Source organism: Schistocerca americana, chromosome X (assembly GCF_021461395.2).
Source record: "Schistocerca americana isolate TAMUIC-IGC-003095 chromosome X, iqSchAmer2.1, whole genome shotgun sequence".
Classification (NCBI taxonomy): Eukaryota; Metazoa; Arthropoda; class Insecta; order Orthoptera; family Acrididae; genus Schistocerca; species Schistocerca americana.
The window spans coordinates 847,366,993-847,393,499 of record NC_060130.1 but is presented as its reverse complement, the minus strand read 5'-3'; the positions used below and the strand labels follow the sequence as shown (position 1 = coordinate 847,393,499).

The following is a 26,507-nucleotide window of genomic DNA, read 5'->3' as shown; positions in this document are numbered from 1 at the left end:
CAGGCAATAAGGTGGTGTTCCTAGGAAAAGGCTGATCAAATGGCAAACTCCAGGTGGACCAAGTTGTCGGTGGTGGAGTGCCCTTGTCAACAACTGCTCTGGGACGGAGCCAGAAGGCCCCGACACTCAAGGAGCCAACACAACTGCTGGCTCACCATATATTCGCGCAGATTTCAGAGAAAGTTGGTGAGGCTAATAGGACGAACACCTATACTTTCCCATCACTGCGACAAGAATTCCCTTCGCTCCAGATGTGGTTGAAGATGGCAAGGAGGTTGCGCTGGTAACCCACTGACAGATGTTTAATCATTTGGGAATGGATGCAGTCTGGACCAGGGGATGTGTCAGGACAGATGGCAAGGGCACTGATAAATTTCCACTCACAGAAGGTAGCGCTATATGGCTCTGGGTAGTGTGTAGCAAAAGACAGGTGTTTTTGTTCCACCCGCTGTTTGAGGAGACGAAAGGTGGGGTGGTAATTCTCAGATGCAGAGGTGCGAGCATAATGCTCAGGAAGACGCGATTACATCTGGATTGGCAGATACAGCTCCAAGTATGGAAATTCCTGGTACACCTGCAGGGGTCTGATAGCTGTAAATGTGATGGAGCTTGGTCCAAACCTGGGAAGGAGAGGGTCGAGTTCTAATGGTGGAGGCATATCGTTCCCAACACTCCTGCTTCCATAATTTGGTGGACCTGGGCACGGAGCCATGTGAAGACAATGAGGTTCACCAGAGAAGGGTAGCACTTATGACACTGGAGGGCCCACCTACAGTCTCTAATGGCCGCAGCGATTTCTGGCGACTGACAAGGCGCTGACTTCCACAGGGGGCAACCTGAGGAACAAGGCATTGCCAATTCATCTGTGGCAACAACGGCAGTAGTGACAGTGTGGATCACCTCATTGATGTTGTCATGCAACGGAGATTCAACAGAGGTAGTGAAGATGAAAGTGTCCCAGTCAGCCGTGGGAAAAGCCCATATGGGCAAGTGTCCAGATGAGTGATGCTGGGTAAGGGACAGGAAGAGTGTAAAGTGGTCACTACCACACAAGTCATCATGAGCTCTCCAGTGGATAGATGGGAAAAGGCGAGGACTACAAACCGAGAGATCAACAGCCAAAGTCGAGTTGGGTTAGTAGGTCCTTGACATCTTCACCACAGCCAGTAACCTTGGTTCCACCACACAATGGGTTATGGGCATTAAAATCACCCAGAAGTAGAAAAGGTGGGGGGACTTGGGAAATTAGTGCCACCAATACATGGGGTGGCACTTCATCATCTGGAAGGAGGTGGATGTTACAGATGGTAATTTCATGTATTGTTCTCACCCTGACAGCCACAGCTTCTAAAAGTGTTTGAAGGAGCACACGTTCACTACAGACAGAGGTAAGGACATAGATGAAAACTCCACCTGACAGTCTGTCACAGTCAGTACAGCCATGAAGGGCTGGTGTCTGCATTGCAGACTGAAGAGCAATGCAAAAAGCAGGTGTAACACTTTAAGAGTTTTCATATCGCAACCATGTGGGAGAAAAAACTCCTGCAGTTTCACTGGAGGATGACACTTTCTGTAGTTGGGGAAGGCATGAAGTGACCAAGGAGGCAGTTTACACCTCAGCACCACCTGCTGCCACCAGTTGAGTATGTGTGTTGGTGAGATTCAGGTCCTCGGAGGACACTAAAATCTCCAACTTGTCCCCAGACGCAGAACTGGTTGGGAGTGGTCGTGTTGGGGCCACCGGAGAGTCCTGTTTCTTAGCATTCTACTTCTTCATTCACTTGCTCTCTCACTTCTCTTTGGGGTCTTGCTGGGATTTCTCCGAAGTAGCTTCAGGCACAGAGGAAGGCTGTGAAGCCCTTCATCCAGCAGCTTGTGGCTCCTTCAGCCACTGGCAAGTGTCCACTTTTCCATTAGTGGAGACCTTGGAAGGGAGAGTCTCAACGGACCCATTTTGTGCAAGAGGAGCCAAGAGGAGGCTGTGGCCTCTCCGGCTGTGGGGAGTGGACTGATGTCCCTGGCATTTGGGATGGTATTTATCTCAAAGTAGGTGGTTTGGGAGCAATGGAAAAAGAGGTTGTCCCTGAGAGTAATGGAAACAGAGGTTGCCCCAACCACCAAGGGGGCAGATGTATTCAGGTGGCCTGGAGGGTCCACTGTATGAGACAGAGATGTTGGAACTATCATCGCAAGTGAGGGTGATGTCAACGTAGCTGCAGCATACATAGATGTCAAGCGAATGGTGTGCAACTGTTCAAATTTACGTTTAACCGCTTGATAAGTCAGCTGGTCCACGGTCTTGTACTTCATAATTTTCTGCTCCTTGTGGAGTACTGTGCACTCTGGCAAGCAGGGGGAGCAGTGCTCTACACAGCTGACACAAGTGGGAGCAGGCACACATGGAGTGTTTTGATGCAGTATATGTCAGCAGTCTCGACATGTGACACTGGAATTGCAGGGGGAAGACATGTGCCCGAATTTCTAGCTCTTAAAGTATCACATACGGGAAGGGACATATGGTTTTATGTCACTTAGGTAAAACATCACCTTGACCTTTCCAGACAATGAATCACACTCAAAGGCTAAGATGAAGGCACAGGTAGCTACCCTATTGTCTTTGGGTCCCACACCAGATGAAGTGAACACCCTGCCATTCTAAATTGGCATGGAGCTTGATATCAGACTGCAAGAGAAGGTCATGATGGAAAATAATCCACTGAACCATGTTAAGGCTTTTATGAGGGGTGACGGGAATGAGAATATCACCTAGCTTGGCACAGGCTGTCTGAATGAGCACTGCCCCATTTCTTCATTTCAGACAGCACAGCCACTTTCCCAAACTTGTCCTCCACGTGTCTGACAAGAAATAGAAGCTTTGTAGCCAGAAAGGAGTCCCCATCCATTCTGCTGCACATTAAATACCTTCGCGAATAAGGGTCTCTCTTTTCCATAGTTCTATTTTTCTCCCATGGTGTGGCTAGAGAGGGGAACGATTTGTGGTCATATTTTTCAGCCTTAATTTTGACTTTCCTTTTTTGGAGACTGCTGGGGCCATTTGGCCCCCAGCAAAAGATGACTTGGTCTGCTTCATTGTGGGTCATCTGCCATGATGCCACCAACTCTGGTCAGGAGCTCTCGCCACGGGCACCACCCAGCCACAGCAAAGGCCACCTACTGCGATGGCCATTGCCAGGAGTCCTGATGCCCCAAGAAGAAGGGTATCTACTCCTTGGCATACGTGGGGAGTTTGCAGCTCAGGTATCAGGGCACCATCATGACAGACTGGCTACCATGCTGGATATTGGGTGTCGAGAAATCCAACATCGTCATGGGTGTGAAAGAGGACAGAGGACTATGGAAGCAGATGATGTACCCTATAAGATGTTCTCACTCAGATAGCTGGGTTGCACGTGGAGTTGCATACCCAGGACAATATGAGGTGCAGAAGGTCTAATCACACACTGGATATATGGAGCACTGCGTAAGGCATCCTTGCCTAAATGGCCAACATTTCGGATAATTTTGAAAGATGTGCAGGTCAAATCCTGAAAGGGGGACCATAACTGATTAGGCCAATGAGTGGGAGACTCCTTTTACTCGCCTCTTACAACAGGAAGGAATACATCAGGTCTATTTTAATCCCTGAACCCACAGGGGGCCTTAGAAATGCGCCTAGCACTTTTCAAAGATTCACTGACCTGTTGTAGAGAGGACTGAAGCCTACTATGTGTTTAATGTATTTGGATGATGTCATAATACACTGAAGAGCCAAAGAAACCAGTACACCTGCCTAGTATCATGTGGGGCCCACACACGCACACAGAAATGCCACAATACAATGTGGCATGGACTCGACTAATGTCTGAAGTAGTGCTGGAGGGAACTGACACCATGATTCCCACAGGGCTGTCCATAAATCCATAAGAATATGAGGGGCTGGAGATTTCTTCTGAACAGAATGTTGAAAGGCATCCCAGATATGCTCAATAAAGTTCATGTCTGGGGAATTTGGAGGTCAGCGGAAGTATTTAAACTCAGAAGAGTGTTCCTGGAGCCACTCTGTAGCAATTCTGGGTGTGTGGGGTTCACATTGTCCTGCTTGATTGCCCAAGTATGTCGGAATGCACAATGGACATGACTGGATGCAGGTGATCAGACAGGATGTTTAACGTGTGTCACCTGTCAGAGTCATATCTAGATGTATCAGGGGTCCCATATCACTCCAACTGCACACACCCCACACCATTATAGAGCCTCTGCCACCTTGAACAGTCCCTGCTGACATACAGTGTCCATGGATTCATGATGATGTCTCCATGCCCACACATGTCCATCCATTTGATAAAGTTTGAAATGACTCAAGTCATTGACAGTCCAATGTCAGTGTTGACGGGCCCAGGCGAGGCGTAAAGCTTTTTGTCATGCAGTCATCAAGGGTACATGAGTGGGCCTTCAGCTCCAAAAGCCCATATCGATGATGTTTGGTTGAATGGTTTGCACACTGACACTTGTTGATGGGCCAGCACTGAAATCTGCAGTAATTTGCAGAAGGATAGCACTTCTGTCACACTGAACAATTCTCTTCAGTCATTGTCGGTCCTGTCTTACAGGATCTTTTTCCGGCCGCAGGGAGGTCACAGATCTGATGTTTTACCAGGTTCCTGATATCCATGGTACACTCGTGAAATGGTCATAGGGGAAAATCCTCACTTCATCACTGCCTTACAGATGCTGTGTCATACTGCTTGTGCTTCTGACTATAACATAGAGTGTCCATTCGTCCCATTTTTCCCAGGACAGTCCTGTTTTTTACCAAAATGTCCTGCTGTCCCGAAAGTTTTTATGGGGACACTCAAATGTCCGTGTTTTTTTTTTTTTTTTTTTTTTTTTTTTTTTTTTTTTTTTTTTTTTTTTTTTTTTTTTTTTTTTTTTTTTTGATTCAGCTTGGCTAGAGTATTTTACGCTACTGATTGTTTGACCTGCTATTAACTGCGCAATTATTTATGCTAGGAAGCGTGTGATGACTTTCAGCATACCCTAAACATGTACCGAACTGTCAAAAATCGCAAGTAATTTTAAAGGCACTATAGGTTACAAATAACAACGAAGATTCTTCTCTTGTAAATCGATCCACTGAATCCATCCTTTCAGTCCAGAGATACTCTACACCACTGATACTTGCTCTCTGGCTTTCGTCACCACACTGCTAATGTTTTGCACTGTGCAATCACTGTTTCATTATGCCAAATCAAAAGTGTAATTTTAACAGCAATATAAAAAGCGAGTTTCCTTTTATCACTGGTAGTGGAGAAACGGTTGAACGTATGTTGTGCAGATCAAAATTTGCTATAGGTCATGGTGAAAGGTCTGACATTGTGAATCACATTAAGATGAAGAAACACCGCATGAGTGATCAAACGAAAAGAGCAAATAAATGCGTGAGTGGCTACTATGTACACTTAAAATCAGTAACAGAAATGGATAGGCAGTTGGCAGCACAAGAAGCTACGTTTGCATACCACAGTGCAATGCATAACCATAGCTTTAAGTCAATGGGCTGTACTACATCAGTTGTTAACTTTTCAATCCTAAATTCACATGTGGACACACAAAATGTAATGTAATCATTTCAAATGTTATTGCACCGTATGCAGCTCAGCAGGTTTTTAAATGAACTGAAAAGTGCTCAATTCATTTCTGTAATGATTGATACATCGAATCATCTCGATTTGAAGTTGGTTCCTCTCCTTATAAGATATTTTCACCCTGAAAATACCTTATAAGTGAAAGTGCTCGAATTGGTTAACTTAGCTGGAAAAACTTCATATTTACTTCAGAATTATGCGCTGGAGGTTTTAAAGAAATATGATCTTGAGGGAAAGGTGATTGCAGTTTCTGCAGACAACACTAACACCAATTTTGGTGGTAAGCAGAGGAAAGGAAAAAACAATTTGTTCTATAAACTGCAACAGAACACAGTGAATAATATAGTAGGTGTTGGCTGTCCAGCACATGTGGTGCACAATTCCTCAACTGGCTCAGATTGCCTACCCATCAACTGCCAATTAATTGTAAACAAAATCTACCAGCATTTCCACATAGATACAGTAAGGGTTGAATATCTGAAGTAATTCTGTAAGTTTACTGAAACTGAACACAAAACTGTACTTGGCACAATGCTACCAGCATTGGAAAGAATTGTAGAGATATTTCCTGCCTTGAAATCATATTTCATTTCCCTTGATAAGTATCCTGTTATCCTTAAACAATTCTTTGATGACCCTGTGTCTATTGTTCATCTACACTTTCTTGTTAATCAGCTAAAACCTCTCTCCACAACAATTAAATGTATTTAGAAACAAGAAATCACAATAGTGGAAGTTTATTAAGAAATAAACAAATTATTGGGCAAATTACAATGAAGAAAATTTGAAAGATTTCTCACATCCTTTGTACATGAGACTCTAAGAAAGCTGAAAGAAGAGGGTGAAATTACTGTAGAACAATTTCATATTTATGCTGACATCTTCTACAACTCTTGCACTGAGTATTTTAAAGAATGGTGTTTACCATTTCTCACACCTTTTAAAACATTTCACTGGGTTAATACTGAAAAGGAGCAGCTACAGTGGAAGGATATTCAGGACTGTCGTGTTTTTGTTAAAAGTATTGTACCAAATTTTCCTGTTGATGAAGACGTACTGTTTGATGAATTTTCATGTGCATAGAACTTCATAAAAACTGAAGAAGGGGACAAAGAAAGTGTTAGTGCAATGTGGTGTAAAATATTTGCTTATTTCAAAAGTAAAAATATTAACATGTAAAACATGTCAACTTCCGAGTGGTTTTGGACCACAATGATGTGTCTGTTAGGCTTCCCGTATATGTGTGGATGGATATATGTGTGTGTGTGTGTGTGTGTGTGTGTGTGTGTGTGTGTGAGTGTATACCCGTCCCTTTTTCCCCCTAAGGTAAGTCTTTCCGCTCCCGGGATTGGAATGACTCCTTACCCTCTCCCTTAAAACCCACATCCTTTCGTCTTTCCCTCTCCTTCCCTCTTTCCTGATGAGGCAACAGTTTGTTGCGAAAGCTTGAATTTTGTGTGTATGTTTGTGTTTGTTTGAGTGTCTGTCGACCTGCCAGCACTTTCATTTGGTAAGTCACATCATCTTTGTTTTTAGATATATTTTTCCTACGTGGAATGTTTCCCTCTATTATAACCATATATATATATATATATATATATATATATATATATATATATATATATATATATATATATAAAAAATGAAGACAATCAATAACATTTGCGAAATACAACTTTGTTTGTGGAAAACATAATCATGTTCGAAGTCGCCAGTTTTTCCACAACAAACGACTTTCAACAACTTATTATATGCATAATTGTTACAACTGATTGCCGGGAATATATATGAATTACAAAAAACAAATACTAAAAAAAAGTTGCATGGCGCGAGATTCCATCCAGCGACCTTCGGATTACAAACCCGAGCGCTTACCGCTGCGCCACGACGCTGTATGAAATTGTAAATCGTAGAGAGAATTTCACCGCAACGGTTTCTTTTAACTGTTGATTTTCTCGACAAAGGCTGAGAAGTGCATCTTGGTGCTTTGCCACATTACACCTCTGGCCATGAGCTTTTATTATGCGCAGTATGAACCGAATCTGAATTTCACAATTGGCAGCCTCCCCTTGTTAGTGGCTAAACCATTAACAAAGTTGTTAAACAAAGGTGCAGTATGTGAGTGGTGAGAAAAATGTAGGTGAGCTATGAGAAAAATTAAATATATTTTGAGCAGTTTCCTTTTACTAATAATGACCTTTGTCTTTTTGACAGATGCCTCAGATTATGCTATTGGTGCTGTTCTTATTCTTGAATGTAATCACATAGAAAGCCCTATAGGCTATGCTTTTAGGCAGCTAAGCTAACCAGAAATAGATTACGGTACCAGTGAGAAGGAGTTGCTAGTGCTTACATTCAGAGTGAACATTTTTAATGTTATTTATATGGAAGAAAATTCACTGTGGTCACTGACCACATGGCTCTTTTGTGGATGTTCACTTTAAAGGACCCCAGAAGTCATTTAAGTTGTTGGTTATTAAAGTTATGTGAATTTGATTATGAAGTACACCACAAACCAGGTCATTTACATGAAAATGCTGATGCACTGAGTTGCAAGATCAGAATGTTTCAGCCAGATCACGTTTTAATAGAAAAACAAAGAGAAACACAGAAGAGAGATGCAGAATGTCACCGGTAGACTTCTCTTTTGGATTTTGTTACAGAGGATTGTATTCTATGCAGCAAGGCCCTCCTGTGTAAAAGAGTAGTAACTCCCAAAGGGTTGTAACTGTGTATAATAGATCAGTGTGATGACAGTTTGTAGGCATGTCATAGTGGTCAAAGACCCACAAAAGCTAAAAATTCCCATAACTTTGGTGGAAGGACAGACAGACTGATGTTTGGAAGTACACACAAAACTGCTTGACTTTTGCCTAGCAGGCACCCCTACCAAGAACCAAAATTCCTTTCCAAACCCTCCCAGATGCCACTAAAGCTTGGACAGCATCAGTCAATTTCCACAGAACACATAAACTAATAAATAAACCCTACCAACATTGATCAGTAACATTCTCTAACTACTCAGTTAATGGACGTGGCTGGACACTTTGATTAGTTTGAAATTAAACATAAATAGGTTCAGGGTTCAGTTCTCAGTTGGTCCCACTATATTTTCTGTCTTTCATCATTCCTTTCACCTATGGCTATGATTTGTAACCATGAAACCTGTTAAGATGCATTGCTTTTCATAGTACATGTTAAACTGAATGTCCTTCTTTAGCTTGTTAGGTAACTCATTTCAAAGATTGCCAAGTAAAGCACCACAGAGTTCAAAGCCAGTCCTCGAGTTGAGGAGAGTTTTGATTATTTAGTTAATATGTCGTAGCTGGACTCTGTAACATCATTACATACGTGCTTGTAACTATGTGAAGGAATATGAAATGGGATGGGTGGATGGATAGGATGAGCAGATTGGTAGGTTAGAGGCTATGAAGTAACCAGTAGGGAAATGCGTTAACTTACGACGAAGACTGTTTTTGACATAACTGTGTGACCAATACTGGAATAGTCAAGTAAGTCATTGGAATAACGATTATTAGTCAGTTTCTAAACCAGCAATGCACAGTTATCAGGAGTGATGAGAACCATGTGACAATCTGTTGCCTATCAAAACATGGGATAACTTTTTAAGGCAGCCAACATAACACCAATCTAACAGTTGGCATACACATGAGCTTCAGAGGTGTCGTTCTGGATTACCTCAGGATAATCCTAGCTATTTATATTTTCACTTCAAGAAACAATTGTAGTAATAATAATAATAATATCATCAGAAGAAATAATACGTCACCTACTAGGATATACATTTGCAGTTGCAGTTTTCTCAGCAATAATGAAACATAACTGATTAACAAAGACATTAATAATATAGGTACATAAAAATGCAACATAGCCACAACATACCAACAAGCACAGATGATAATGTTTCTTTTGCTGAGGGGCCTGCTCTCCCTGCAACAGCTAATTTCAGCAAATCGACAAGAACACGAGCATCATCCTGTCCTAAGAGACGAGTAAATTCATCTAGACGTGGACGTCCACCTTCTTCCTCTTCTGTATGGCCAACAACCTGTGAGGAATAATACAACAGTCAGTGAACTATTAAATAGATCATAAAAAAATAAGGCGTTTTCAGTCATTAACCTTATGATTAATGATGAGGAACAGTTTATCATATAAAGTCATTTGCACAAATGTTTGTTAATTTGAAATTCAAACGAAGAGATACGTGTGCTTTACATATTAATATGACATATAACACCTGTAAACCTGTGTAACACTACATAAACTTGTACAATTTTCTTAGCTTATTAGTTGAAATACGCTTCTTAGCCAGGGCATTCATAATGTTCTAGCTAACCATTTTGCATATTCAGGAGTAATTTCTGTTAACTGCATTCTTTATTTAATACAAATAAATTGTGATAATTATAGTGTACCAAGTTTTCTGTAGAATTATGTTTTTCGCTTGGTCATTTCAAACATTACCACAATTTCATGCAAAACCACAGCAGATCATCTCAGACATTATTAATTGCAAATGATGAAATAAGTGGGTTATCTACAAAGGATGTTTACCAAAGCTGCCCTTATTAGGCAAATAATGTGTGCATACTGTCAGTACTTCACACCTGTCAATACAGATTATAGCCTATATTGCTGTCATTGCTGTTGCCAGGGAAACCTAGAGTTGATTTTTCCTCCTGGGCTGAATAATTCATTTTCAGGAATAAATTACATCCATGAAAAGAGGAAATAACTGAATTATGTTTCTGTTCAAAGCAAGAGCATGTTTAAGTGTCAGCAGAAGTTACACAGTGGAAATTTTCATTGGGAAGGAAATCCACTTTCAGAAAGTCCAGTCATGTCTGTCACCTACAAAAACACAATGATCTCAGGAAGATATTCAAGTCTGAAACGTTTAACACATTATGTTAAAGGGGTGTTTATATAATCATGTGCCAGCAATATACTCGGTGTTGGCATGGCCATATTCAAGTTAGAAAAATCATTTCCTTTGAGTAAGTCACTCGCTACACAATGAACTGTTTCCAGCACAGTTTTCACTATATCATGAGGTGTTCCATAAATCTAAAAATGGGACATCATATTAAGTTGTAAGTATCAAGATAGTTGAAGAAATACTGTTGCTTTGCCACTGAAATATCCCTTTTAAACTCAAGGACATAATTAGTTGCTTGGAATAGAAAACACACCTCTGTGCAAAAATCATGATTGAGAAAGAAAGGAATAGTGGGTGTCTTCTTCTAAGACTTGGGCATATAAACTAGACCATGCCGGAAATACAAATTACGGTGACAATAAAATTTGCAAATTCTTAAAAACATATCATATTTACCCAAATATACAACAACCCCCTTTTTCTTCTAGAGGATCTTTGAAAAAAATTTAATTTTAACTTATCCTGACTAATCAAAACTGCAAACTCTTTTACTAATATACAGTATCTAGAAAGCTAACATTATACCTATTCTAAACTAATATCATTTATTGACTGTCAACATTTTGACCATAGATGCACAAACAAAATAAACAGAAACAAATCGTTCACATTAATTGTCATCTTCATTTCCTTTTTTGCTTACTATCTATGGTATCAGTACTTTAAATCATCATCATCATCATCACTAACATCATTATATCCATTTGTAAACTTACTGTCATTCCTCCCTTCCTGACACTCCTCCTATTGTGTGTCAACTTGGAGCCATCCATAGCATTGGATAAACAAAACTTTTTGAATGCCACTCACTGCAAAGCCGCCACAGGAGAGCCTGAAAAGGTCTATCCACAACAACATCCATTACCTGAAGTTGTGAGGTCATGCTACCACAAATTATTACCAGATCTGATTTGTTCCTTGCTATCAGATCCTTAACTTCCTGGGTGAAGTGTCCCAAAGTAACCCAACACCAACTTTTTTTCCTTCTTCCATAGTAGACTCCAATTGGGCCTTACCCTAGGAATGATGGTTATTGCTGGAAAAACCAGTTTTTGGTTACACCAGTTCTTTTCATCTCCAATTTAACCTGACTGTTAAAACCACTCAACATAATCAGTTCCTGAAATAACCACTTCTCTTTTTTATTGCTATTACTTCCAGTAATAAATGTAGACTCCCGACAAAGATTGAAAACTTCTAATGACGATAAAGGAATACAAGATCATGGTCAATATGGGGTGGAGGCTGTGGCTGATATTTGTCTCATTGTCTCCAGCAAAGATTGTGAAGGTGGAAGAGACATTGATGGCGAAAGCTCACAAGTCGATGGCTTACCTGCATCGTCACTTTTGATGGTATCAATTTTTCGCCATGAAGCAACTACAAAATCAAAGGTTCAGCTATCAGCCCAAGTTTACAGAACCTCAATAAAATTACAGGTATGTCAATCAAATTTACCATTCCTCCCAATGAAAACTGTGGATATTTTCTTCTTATACAATGTCACCAGTTTGTTGTGCTTCTTCCCAGTGTTAATCTTATTAAGCAAATGGAGCATTGTGCTTCATTGATACCATAATTTGTAAAATACTTTCGAACTAGGGATGGTACCATCCTGTACTACAATTGATGTCTAAAAATGACAGCAAGAAGTTACCATATAGACCAGGTCAGGGCAAGCCTTGCACCCTTCACATACATGTGTACCACCTAATAGGCCATACCACACAGCAACAGGCAGATTATTGTGTCTGCAGTGGTGTACAGATCCTTATGTCATGTTTTTGTTGCTAGTTTCTAACTGTAGGCATCATCTTTACGATAATGCTGGTCACTTTTCACAATTCATATAATAACCCAACATGTCAAAGCAATTGAAATTGTACAATTAAACACTACTTGAGATTCTTCAGTTCCTCCTGGCATATTTGTTGATTGCACAGTCTACGAGTGTACTACCAGTCCATAGGGTCCATCAGGCACAATATTTCGGTGATCAGACATGTTGCCATCATCATGTGCACTGACAGAGTGAGCTCCTGAGGTCATGTGGTCGACTAATATCCCCTGCATGTGTGACCTGCTCCGTCCGCAGTTTGCACCTGCAGCCACGTGTCAGCGATCGCGGAGACACTAGCACCATGACAGTTGCCAACACTAGAGTCTCTGTGACAGCCGATGCCAACGTGCGGCCGTGGTCTGTGGATGGAATGGCTCGCAGAGCAAGGGATATTTGTTGGCCATGTGCCCTCAAGAGACCAGTTTGTCAGCACAGCTGATGATGGCGACATGTCTGATAACCGAAATACTGTGGCCGCTGGACACTATGAACCGGCAGTACAAACCTGCACTGTTTGATAAACATTACTTATTTTTTCAAAAATGTTTAATTAAAAAACAAAAAGTTTAGCACTGCCGGTCTGGCAAATTTATATGCCAGTTTTTTTACACGATTATTAGTAAAAAAATTAAAAAGAAACTTTTACAACCCAAGATGAAACAAATACCACAAAACACTGGTTATTTAGAACTGAAATATTGGTATCTGTTTTAACCAGTCGGTTTTCCCATCTTTAACTCATTCTGTACATGGTTATACAACAACTTCAGGATCACATCCTCTTGCTGACTGAACCACCAGGTTCTAGTACAATCCCAAAGCGTTCCTCTTCACTGACACCAAGCTGTCACCTTACGACCCTTGCTAATAATTCATGACACCTCATCACTGTCACACAATTTGCAAAACTCATCGAAAGTGCCACACAAGTTTACCAAATACATAAGATCACTGGTCAAGATATTAGCAAGCCCTCTATAAAAGCATACTGGTCACTTTGGAGAGTTGTAGATGGCATAGAACTGGTACCAAGAGGTCATGTGACCCACCACTGTTCATGTAAGTTACGGCAATGAAGCAGCATGTATGTGCCAATTAATTGTATGGAATTAGTGCAGTAACATGGATCGACATAGAGAATTACAGAAAGGAGCTATCGTTTTTGGATACACCCACGACGACAGCAAGAAATGAAGTTGTCGAATTTATTGGTGTATCAGTGTGGACTGTCGAACATGTCTACAAGAAATGGTGTACTACCCGTAACCACGTAACTAGGCATAAGAACTGTGACTGTAAAAAGATCCTAACTGACAGGGACTGGAGACAAGTATCATGCCTCTTCAATAGCAATTGGGTTAAAAGCTGACAGGTATTCCTATTATCACTGAATGTAGGTCCATTGCAACCAGTTTTGAGCCAATATTGTGAACTGTGTGCAATAGAGCTGAGTTGTGACAGCTTACACACATATGCTGCCACCACAACCACAGCGTTTGTATTCTGTGCTGCCCGTAAGATGGGAGTATGGGGGTACCTGCTTCACTCAATGGCAGCACCGCCGCCAGACGAGTGTTTCCATTGGCAAACCACCAGAGTGGTTTTGCTCTCTTGTGCTTCACAAGTGCTAGGTGATGTTTCGACTCACAGACAGTTACGCGTTATTGTAGGATGATCACTGCATGTGACTGGACTCGTCCAGGGCTTGTATTTTTGAGTTAATGTTCTCTTATGGCTGCATAATTCCAGTGCTTGGTGCACCACCACTGTATATAATTGTGTTGGTGTTGATGTCGTTGTTGTCAGTAAAAAACTGAAGATACTACAGTTTTTGGAGACAAAGTTGTTGCATTTCGGCGCGTGTTTTATAAGTATAATGGATTTGTCTTTGGATCAGTTGTTAAAACAGCAGCAGCAGCAAACTCAGCAGCAATGACAATTTGAGCAACAGCAATAGCAGTTAGGTGTGCTTATCAGTTGGTAATGAATTTGCAAAGTGCTATGGGCCCTCCACAACTCCCTTCTGCATGCCTAAGCACTATCCCAGCTTTTAACACCATTCCTGGAAGTGAAGGGAGATTGGGACTTGTACATGCACCGTTTGCAGCAATATTTTGCAGTATTTCAAGCAGAGGACTCGTCTTTGCAAAAGATTTTTTTTCCTTGTTTTTGACTGAGTCCAAAACATTTCATTTCCTTCAAACAATTACACCATTGAGTACCCAGCAACATCGTTGTTTCCTGAAATGAGTGAGTTGCTCAGTGCTTATTATCTCAAGCAAATCAACATCATTGCTTCTGGTATGGATTTTCACAAGCAACAAAAGAAATTAGACCAGTCCTGAACTCCACAGTTTAAAAAGTAAGTGCAAATTTATTTGTTCTCATTGTAAACATTCCTATGGAAACTCTATGATATGTGACATGGTTGTCTGTTCTGCTATGGACAGGGAGGCATGTTGCAAGGCTTTGTGTTTAGAAGATCTGACATTGGAGGTGGTTTTGGCTGTTACTCAGGCTCTTGAGGTGTCTCTGTCTGTGATGAAACAGTTTGATGACACCATGGACATAACGTCATTTCTGCAGCAATGGTTTTGTTCACCAATACCCTCATCATACTCATGGGGTTTGGGGTTTGTGCCACTCACTGTCAGATAGTGCCTCCTTCCGGTGCAGGTTCCCCTTCTGTCCTGACTGTTTTCCATGCACACATGTAATCGTTGCGAGGCCAGCAGGCACAGTGTGTGGCTTGTCATAAACAAGGCCGTGTGGTAGCTGATTGCCATGGCTGCCCGCAAAGCCAGTCCTTGGCTGTAGATGTGGAGGTTGCGGAAGTCAATAGCATTATGGTGGTGCATGGCCAGGAGCTCAGCATTCCCAGCACGATCTATATTACATTGCACATTCAGCTAGACATGTTCCATTTCCAGGTCAATATTAGGGCCACTGTTTCTCTCATGAATCTTGCAACCTATCATTTCTTGGTCACCCCACTCTTACCTCAACAGATTGCCATGTGGTCAGTTATGGTGAGTATCCCATTCCTGTTTACAGCCAGTTCATGATCCACAGGATGTATCAGCAAGTCACGAGTGCAATCGCATTTCTGGATTTCGCATTCAGGATCCTGTTCATCTTGTTTCTGAATCCATTCCATCCCAGGCATTGCGCTATGGCATAAAGTGGAGCACCGACATGCCAGTCAGGAACAACAGAGCAGAGAGGGCTGTGAAGAAGATGTTAGCCAATTGCACACTGACCGACCCCTCCCCAGGACGACAATGCGACAGCAGTAGCCTCTGTGCTAAGAGAACATAAGCGCCATGCCTGACTGGCCACAGCCCAGTTCTAAAGCAGCATCAAGACTAGCAACCAGAATAGAAGCATCAAAGCTCATTTCTTTGCTTGTATTAGGAATTGTATATACTGAAGAGATTTCTTATTTTGTCAGTTGCCCTTTACTTGCAACATAGCTATTTAACACAGAGTTAAGTGTTGCAATTTTTCCTTTTGTAATAAAGCTCATTAATACTACCTTGAGCAATTAAACAGAGAACTGACTTGTGGCGATAACATATTAGACCTTCTGTTCACAAACAGACCTGAACTATGTAAAACAGTTAACGCAGAACAGGAAATCAGCGAACATAAAGCGGTTACTACATCGATGATTTCAGCCATAAATAGAAATAGTAAAAAAGGTATGAAGATTTTTCTGTTTAGCAAAAGTGACAAAAAGCAGATTTCAGACTACTTGATGGCTCAACACAAAAGTTTTTTCTCAAGTACAGATAGTGTTGAGGATCAGTGGACAAAGTTCAAAACCATCGCACAATATGCATTAGATGAGTATGGGCCAAGTAAGATTGTAAGAGATGGAAAAGAGCCACAGTGGTACAACAACCGAGTTAGAAAAGTGCTGCGGAAGCAAAGGGAACTTCACAGCAAACATAAACATAGCCAAAGCCTTGCAAACAAACAAAAATTACACAAAGCAAAATGTAGTGTGAGGAGGGCTACGTGACAGGCGTTCAATAAATACGAAAGTAAAGTCATATGTACTGACTTAGCAGAAATCCTAAGAAATTTTGGTCTTATGTCAAAGCGGTAGGTGGATCAAAACAAAACGTCCAGACACTCTGTGAGTAAAATGGTACTGAAACAGAGGATGACAGACTAAAGATCGAAATACTAAATGTCTTTTTCCAAAGCTGTTTCACGGAGGAAGACTGCACTGTAGTTCCTTCTCTAGATTGTCACACTGATAACAGAATGGTAGATATCAAAATAGATGACAGAGGGATAGAAAAAACAATTAAAATCGCTCAGAAGAGGAAAGGCCGTTGGACCAGATGGGATACCAGTTCGATTTTACACAGAGTACGTGAAGGAACTTGCCCCCCTTCTTGCAGCAACGTACCATAGGTCTCTAGAAGAGCGTAGCGTTCTAAAGGATTGGAAAGGGGCACAGGTCATCTCCATTTTCAAGAAGGGGCACTGAACAGAAGTGCAGAACTATAGACCTATATCTCTAATGTCAATCAGTTGTAGAATTTTGGAACACAGATTGTGTTGAAGTATAATGACTTTTCTGGAGACTAGAAATCTACTCTGTAGGAATCAGCATGGGTTTCGAAAAAGACGATTGTGTGAAACTCGGCTCGCGCTATTCGTCCACGAGACTCAGAGGGCCAAAGACATGGGTTCACAGGTAGATGCCGTGTTCCTTGACTTCCACAAGGCGTTCTATACAGTTCTCCACAGTCATTTAATGAAGAAAGCAAGAGCATATGGACTATCAGACCAATTGTGTGATTGGATTGAAGAGTTCCTAGATAACAGAACGCAGCATGTCATTCTCAATGGAAAGAAGTCTTCCGAAGTAAGAGTGATTTCAGGTGTGCCGCAGGGGAGTGTCGTAGGACCGTTGCTATTCACAATATACATAAATGTCCTTGTGGATAACATCGAAAGTTCACTGATGCTTTTTATGGATGATGCTGTAGTATATCAAGAGGTTGTAACAATGGAAAATTGTACTGAAATGCAGGAGGATCTGCAACAAATTGACGCATGGTGCAGGGAATGGCAACTGAATCTCAATGTAGACAAGTGTAATGTGCTGCGAATACACAGAAAGAAGGATCCTTTATCATTTAGCTACAATATAGCAGGTCAGCAACTGGAAGCAGTTAATTCCATAAATTATCTGGGAGTAAGCATTAGGAGTGATTTAAGATGGAATAATCATATAAAGTTGATCATCGGTAAAGCAGATGCCAGACTGAGATTTATTGGAGGAATCCTAAGGAAATGCAATCCAAAAACAAAGGAAGGAGGTTACAGTACACTTGTTCACCCACTGCTTGAATATTGCTCATCAGTGTGAGGTCCGTACCAGATAGGGTTGATAGAGGAGATAGGGAAGATCCAACGGAGAGCAGTGCGCTTCATTACAGGATCGTTTAGTAATCGCGAGAGCCTTACAGAGATGATAGATAAACTCCAGTGGAAGACTCTGCAGGAGAGACGTTCAGCAGCTCGGTACGGGCTTTTGTTGAAGTTTCGGGAACATACCTTCACCGAGGAGTCAAGCAGTATATTGCTCCCTCCTATGTATCTCTCACGAAGAGACCATGAGGATAAAATCGGAGAGATTAGAGCCCACACAGAGGCATACTGACAATCTTTCTTTCCACGAACAATACGAGACTGGAATAGAAGGGAGAACCAATCGAGGTACTCAAAGTACCCTCCACCACACACCATCAGGTGGCTTGCGGAGTATGGATGTAGATGTAGATGTAGATGTAGAATACAATTTGCTTGAATTGTTGTCTAGTAATCTGAAAAAGCAGGTTTCCTATACACACCACATTTGACAACTAGGCAGGATTCAACACAATGGGCATGTCTTGCTGCGAGTGTGGGTTGCTCTTTTTGCCTGCAGTTGGCACCACAAAGAACTATAAGGCTCACATCACCCTTAAATCTATGGCCATTTCCAAGTTTTTTTTGTGATCAGTCTATCCCTTTTGCTCTGTGACTGGCTGTCAAGAACATTCTCGCGAAGTTGGCAGGCAGTGAGTGTTTTTCAAACTTTACTTGATGGTGGTGTACTTGCAGCTTTGTCTCAATCCTGCATCTAATCAAATTATGGTCATTAACACACTCTTCAGGTTATACCAATGTATGTGCCGGTCTTTCAGCATCGTAAGCAGCCCCGTCATTATTCAGAGATTCTTAGAACAGCTCACGTGGGATGTATAGACCTGTGGAAACTATCTTCATGATATCATTGTCACATGGCACTCACGGCAGGAGCACCTGGATAGCCTTCGTATCCTGTTCACTAAATTGCAAAAGGAGGGTCTGAATTAGAATTTGCAAAAGTCGAAGTTTTTTCAGACAGCAATCAAATACTGGGGTCACCTTCCTTCAAAGGGTGGCATCAAACAGATGGAAAAGCATGTGGTGGTGATTGCTAACCTATCTCCACCATGGAACCTGAAGGAAATCCAATCATTTCTGGGTAAAGTCAACTATTATTCAAAATTTATTTCATTTTTTCATTTTATTGGTGGACTGTGACAGTGCATCTGCCCACATCAAGTCACTGCTCAAGTCATTGCCGTGCCTCGGTACATTTACACCAGATAAACAGCTTGTCCTTGCCACCAGCACTTCTCTCTACAGGGTTGGGGCAGTTTTGGCTCACAAAAATGCTGATTTATGAATTCTTCAACTACTCCTTAGTAGAACAATTCCATATTTAAGGCCGAATAAGAAGTACACTGTTTTTGTTCTACTGGTTTTTATTTGTTTCACACTAGTTTGTGACTTATTAAGCCATCTCCAGGAAACAACTGACAAGCATCTAAAAGCGATACTGGTTCTTAGCTAACCAAACATTATACACAAACATACAATCAGCTGCATAGAATGTTGTGCATCAAACTTGTTTCTTAATGTTGAAATTACACTTTGCCCAATGGAGAATGTTTAGCACAATAAATAATTAAACTAAACAATATCAAAGATTAAATGACTATAATTCTTTTTTTGTGAGGTCTTAAACAGTTTCTCAGCTGATGTCAAGACCTCACAAAAAGTTTTCTAAGCATTTAAGGTGTAATATTGTGTAATAAGTGCAGCTATTCCCAGAGAACCAGTCTGGGCTGTAGTAAACGTATGGCAGTGAAACTTTGTAGATATACTAATGTGTTAATGCAGAATCAATTTGTGATGGAAAAAATTAGTTCCCATTTTGGACATCAGACCCAAAACTTGGTACTGCACAGCATATCGTCAACATCTGCAGTGCTCATATTGAACAAATTGTGTAAGTGGCGGTTAATAATAAAATCAACAAGTACGCTTTTCTCACTTGTTCGACCTCTTCTGCTCACATTCCATTGATAATCCATTACACACGGAAACTTTTCTATACACCTTTCTTGCATTTGTAACACCTGATTTGCACCTAGTGGCCACAATTGGAACTAATTTTTTTTTCCAATGTGAACTGGTTCCTCATTAATGCATTAGAATATCTACCAAGTTTCTCTGCCATATGACAATTACAACACAATCTGGACCTCTGTAAGCAGCTGCACTTTAATTGTAACCACCTGGTGTTACTTCATCCACTGCTATTCTGACTTTTCTGTCTTGTCTCCTAATTATTCTTTAGAATATGTTCCAAACTTTTTGCTTTGCTCATTCTGAATTATCTTTTACTATGTTTTCATTTATCTCTTTACATTTATTTCAAACCATTCTTCAGATGCTTTCTTCATCTCTCCACTAATCACATTTCTCTATTGGCTATATCCATCCTGATCTGTAATTTTGTATTTTCTCTTTTCACTCATCATGTTGAGGATATTTTCCATTATTGATGCCTTGTATGATAACTTTTCCTCTTTACTGAAGCATTCATTTCCTGTACATCAATCCCATCCAAACATTTGTACGTGAGTTTTTTATAAGTCCCAGGCTTCTGAGTTTTTCTTGAAATTAATTAGAGTGCGCCTCTGTGTAGTGACATGTATCGATTTTCTTTCTGATAAATACACAAAATATCTTTCCTTTTCCAGTGGTTACTATCTCAAAAGACCTTGACACTGAAATGATGTTAAACTGTAACTTCCCTAACTTTTTTTATCATCATTAGCAGCTAACGAATTTTAATCCCTCTGCATTATGGAAAATATTTATTTGTGAAATTTGTTATTTCTCTTTCATTTAAAAATTCCATAAACATCAGACTTAATTATAATTATGCAATATTCTTATTTGAGGTATTTTCTGCCAGACTTGCTGTATTTTGTATTGTATATTTTCCTTTCAGTGTAGTAGTGGTAATTATCTTTTGGGATCATATGGTTGAATGGGTTTATCTGCTTACTAGAACAATAAAGTTACCTAATTTGGAGGACACTAAAATTTTTCCTACTATTTAATCTCTCAAATATAGTTGGAGACACTGGTATCACTGGAAGATTTAAAGATTTACTTGTGTGTTTGTTAAGGAATCAGGCTGTTGAATAAGTTTGTCAAGAGCTGAAGTAAACAATCAAACCTTTCACTGACAAAAATTAATCTATGAGTGCGTGCTCAAAAATAATGCCTCCAAAATTTTTTTATTCTGGTCTCAATATTGGTTGAGGTATTAAATGTCACACATATCATTCTGTTGACTTTCTCAATTCACTGACACAAACCACAAACCCTCTGCTGCAAGAGGGCTCTGAACTGCAGCAGGTAACATGGTGATGTGTAATGTAACTATGCTGTTGTGACAAGGAACAGCATGCTGTAATTGAGTTTCATATTCAAAGAGTTCAGCCACACATGGAGCACCCTCCTATTCAGCATGACAATGCTAGACCACACGAGTGTTGTGACATCTGCAACAATCTGATGCCCCAGGTTCACTGTCATCAATCATCCTCCATACAGTCCCGACTTAGCCCCATCTAATTTTCATCTGTTTACTTCAGTATGATAGTGATGAAGTGGTTCAAGCAGAGGATAGGTTTTTGCTCCAACATCAAAGCAAATTCCACAGTAATGGTACCAACAAGCTAGTCTCTCACTGGGAGAAATGTGTTCATCACCAGGGTGATTAGGTAGGAGATGAGATACTGGCAGAAGTAAAGCTGTGAGTATCAGGCGTGAGTCGTGCTTCGGTAGTTCAGTTGGTAGAGCACTTGCCCGCGAAAGGCAAAGGTCCCGAGTTTGAGTCTCGGTCGGGCACACAGTTTTAATCTGCCAGGAAGTTTCATATCAGCGCACACACCGCTGCGGAGTGAAAATCTCATTCTGGAAACCAGGGTGATTATGTTGAGAAATAAATTTGTAGACATGAAGAATAAAGATGTGGAATGTTAAAGATTTTTAAATACAACAAAATGTGTTAAAAGTTTTCACATAGAAAATTTAGAGGCATTAATTTTCACAGCACACCCTCGCAGCATTCCAGTGAAGCGTCTCTCTCTCTCTCTCTCTCTCTCTCTCTCTCACACACACACACACACACACACACACACACACACACACACACACACACAGTATACTGAACTGTTAATGTATCTGGAGAAACACACTGGAGACTTGGTTGTTGAAAATAACTGACATATATAATGTTATTTTTTATTCAAGACTTAGCCAAATATTATAGGATTTTCTTCATAACACATGTAGTTTCATACATTGATCTACTATGTATGCATGCTTACAGTTAGTACTACTGTGGTCACACTTTCAGAGTTTGAGCCAGATCATGTCATTCTGCTGGCATTGGTATTTTCAGTCTGTTGTGTCATTACAACAGTTATACAAAATATTTTGATTGAAATAGGAATGTTTGCTTTACTTAGACACAAAATGGCAACACACTGAAAATAAATAATTTTATTTACCTGGGCATTTGATGTCATAGTGACAGCAATTACACTCATGGCACTTGCAGACATCTTTGAGGCTCTTGATGAAACACTGACAGATGCTGAAAGTGATGGAAAGGCAGCAACAGGACTTTGCTCACTTTCTGGTGTTGTGTGAGAACTCTGCAAAAGAAAGTAAAATAAACAAATAAATAAATAAGTAAAGAAGTTATCAACTGTGGCAAATACAATGGTGAGAAGAATATTTGTCAGTCTAGTAAAGACATAGCATCAACATCAGTGCAATTATATTTTGTTGTGTTACTACATATTGCAAGATGGTGCATGCCATCCTGATCTGCAGGATACTTTTGTTTACAAAGATTTTTTAAGTAGTTGTGTTTCCTTCAAATGGACCAACTATAATGATGTGTCATTTATAAACTATTTGATATGGACAGTGTAAACAGAAATTCATCCAAAGTTAACAACTGTTTATAAAAAAGCTGCATCTTTATTTCCAATACTTAAGAAATGGGCTAGTGTGTTTGAATGTGGATATAGTTCTCTTGGACATGATTTCTACAAAGGATGCCTCAAAACTCCAACCAGGGATGAAAATTTTGAGAAAGTATAAAATTAGAAGCTCAATAATTAAATGAAATAGCTGACAATTAAATGAAATAGCTGACATCATATGCCTATTAGAAGAAAGAGTTTAGTATGTTTTACATGAATGACTAATCTATAGTAAAGGTTTGCATATATTGGGTGGAGCATTTGTTCAATTCTGATCAAAATCAAATTAGAAAACAAATCTCTCAACAAATTTTGCTGCATTTAAAAGAGAGTCCACTTAGTTTCTGTGTGATGATTCGTTAATTTGTTACTATGGCTAAAATATGGCCTCAGAACTTCATGCTAGGAACAAAATTGCAATAACAATAGTGACTGGAAGCTAGTGGCCCTGTATCACATTTTATTTCATCTGCTGGACTGTTTGAGGCCAGTGTTTCTCACTTCCATCTACCCCCACACTTAATGAAATCTGTAGCTGGAAAATGTTTTGAGAAGTTATGGCAGCTGAAGATGATTACTTTCTAGACATTACTGAATGACATTTCAAGCACAAAACCTACTCACTGGGAAAAAGAAAAGAAGAACTAGATTAAATTCATTAACCTAAAAGAGTTCTACATAAAAGTAAGTGTACTCAACCTCTTATAAAAACATGTTCTTCATTGTGTGACTACAAAATTTTCATCCTTGCCCTTGTAGGCAGCATTTTATAGCTTTAACTTGTTTTACCAACTATAAATTTTAATAGATAGAAACAGTGGGAAAATACTGCCTTTTAGTTTTCTTTCCCCTCAACGTTGATCCTATAATGGTAACATTATTAACGAACATACTATCACCCTTCCACAAACTGTACTCCTTTTTCATGCACCTCTACTTCATGTGCAATGATGACACAACTAAACAACATGCCTGTTTACACTGACAATGCATGAAACACAACTACTGATAGTTTTTTGTTAACCTGTCAGTAATAATAATATAAAGGATGAAACTATAATTTTGTATAAGTCCTGGGACATTTACTAAAGTTAGTTAGTTTCATGTTCTACAGATTATTTGCACGATAAATTCTAAGATGTGTAACAATTCATTTTACATTCAAATAACAAATTAAGTTGTAAATATAAGGGGATTTACATAAATCAAGACAAAAGGAAAACTAAATTTAGTTCAGAATGTGTGTTTGGATTATTATGTTTCAGGGGAGGAGTTCAGAGAAGTGCAAAGAGAAATGTACCACTTTAATCACTGCATGACCAGAATGTTTGTTACAGTTTGGCTTGGAATTTTACTTCCAGGTTCCTACAAAGTCAATTCATAACACCGGATGGGAGGGGGGTGGGGGAGGGTCTGTTGTAATGGCAGGATGAGCAGGAAGTGCCAATCGCCTAGACTGAAAAAAAATAGTCTATGAAAGTTGCTAAGAAGCACCATCATTCCACAGTTTGTATCTGTATAACAACAGTTATGATATGAATTTGCTAAGGAGTACCACCATTCCGCAATTTGTATAACAATAGTTGTGATATGAGAGTTTAAGCTTCCACAGTAACTGTCAGCTTCAATAACCCATTTCTGGATATTTAACCATATCAACATGTAGTGATAATGATCAGTGTGACAGCCATTTGCAACAGTGACCATAACATAGGTTCATATTACAGAATGATTACATGGTCACATACCAAGAAAAAGTACTTGAATAATGATATGTCTTACAAGCAAAAGTTCGCATCATCCGGTGTAATATTTTTGTTTGCTAGAATCTGGGAAGGATAAAATATGGGCTTGACAGTTAATTTATGGGAATATCCATAGAACTAAAATTATCAACTGAAATTTTACAGTCTGTGTGTAAAATTTTATTTTTGCTAACTTTTTATTAATTCTGTAAAAAAATTGGTTTATTGTTTCCATCTTTCATAACTCTCTTTCATAACTCTTGGCTTTCTCATGTAGTAAACTCTCTGTCCTTTTCCTTATTATACTCATGTAATAAATGTTTTGTTATGAGCTAATACAATTTAATATGAAAAAGCGGGTTTTAAAATACCTGTAGAAAAAAGAAAACCACATGAGCAAGCCTTGTTACTTCCCTGATGAGTCAAAGTGCTTCAACCCAATAAGAGCACACAATTTATGGAGTTATCATGTGTATTATCTAAGAGATGAAAGGATTATAATGCAAGCAAAAGTGTTTTATCATAATATTATTCATAATAAAAAAATAATAGGGGCTGGTTCTTTCAAAATGTTGCTATATGTTCAAGGATGTTCCACACAAGTAACCATTCACAGAGGCTCTAACTATTCTGATGAGTGTTACACTAAACTTGTGAAAGAGAAACATAACTCTTAATCTCTGTTTAAAATTTGGGTACTATATTTCTAATCTGAGGTTTCACACAATAATCTAAGCAAAGAGATGTATATGAAAAATAATCACTACTGAATTAGGTATCAAGGAAATTACCAAGAAGGTAAATTTTAGTCTGTAGAATAGTAAAAATTGGGACAGTGATAATTTTCAACCTGCACAGAAAAATACAAAAAGTGGTAAATCAATGGTGTCACATCAGTGATAATTTTCAAACTGCACAGAAAAATACAAAACCTGGTGAACATTCAAACATTGCAACAGTAATAATAATCATATTTTCTAAGGAAACAAGCCACTGAGAAGGAACTACACACAAACATTAACAACATTTTTTCAACTATTCTCAAGTAAAAAGACAGGTAATGATATCTTTGAATCAAGGTTAGACATTGTCATCTTTTCCCTGGCTTGTATTCTGCCTAGTATGGGGTCCACATAATTTGGTAAACCTTGTTTCATTATTTAGCTTTGTGCCTGGATTTCCTTCCTGACTCAACAATTGTCATGGTAACCTAAGAGAGGGATGTTGTGTGCCATCTCGGTGAATCATGTACACTTTGTTCTGTGTGTCATCATATTTGAACTGTTTGTGTATCATATTTGTGAATGCGCACAGTATTTGCCTAAACTAGCATGAAAGCACCTAAAACCACACTCAGGCTGCCCAGTTTACCATCCCATGGTGGTTAATCTGCTGTACAGATTCAATCAAGGCCTGGCTCACCTCCCTGTGCAAGCTAGCACACTGCACATTATGATATAGGAGCAATATACAAGCAGGTCATCCTCAGTACACTTATAAATATTATAATTACTTGAAGAAGTTTAAAATACTGCACAGGTAACCCACTCACAGTCAGTGCCACTAACTTGGGCAACAAGATCTATTACTGCAGCATATCTGTTGATATTTAATATATGATGTCACTTTAATTGAGGGTGACCTGTCTGTAACAAATGAACTATACACTCCACTCAGGTGAAATCATAAATAAGGTTCATTACGAATGATACACATTTCATTTGATATAGGCAGAAATGGTCTACAAACAGCATTTAGGTCTTGCACTGGTTGTTAAATTCTGAGTTGGTTTTTTTATTTCCCCATACTGCTGGTACATTGTGTGAAAGAACAAGATGCACTGTAGCTGTCTGTGAACGCATTACATGTAAATAAACTCATTTGCATCTGCCCCCTGCTTTGTTA

At 39.6% G+C, this 26,507-nt stretch overlaps 1 protein-coding gene across 1 annotated transcript in view; it reads right to left on the bottom strand.

Moving 5' to 3' along the window:
• LOC124556600 (E3 ubiquitin-protein ligase HERC2) overlaps positions 1–26,507 on the bottom strand; it is an 832,907-nt gene that overhangs the window by 253,829 nt on the left and 552,571 nt on the right. The window contains exons 60-61 of the mRNA XM_047130567.1: positions 22,375–22,521; positions 9,549–9,714 (exon numbers count right to left, since the gene is read on the bottom strand). Of these exons, the coding sequence (XP_046986523.1) occupies positions 9,549–9,714; positions 22,375–22,521 (313 nt within the window). The remainder of the gene's footprint in view (positions 1–9,548; positions 9,715–22,374; positions 22,522–26,507) is intronic.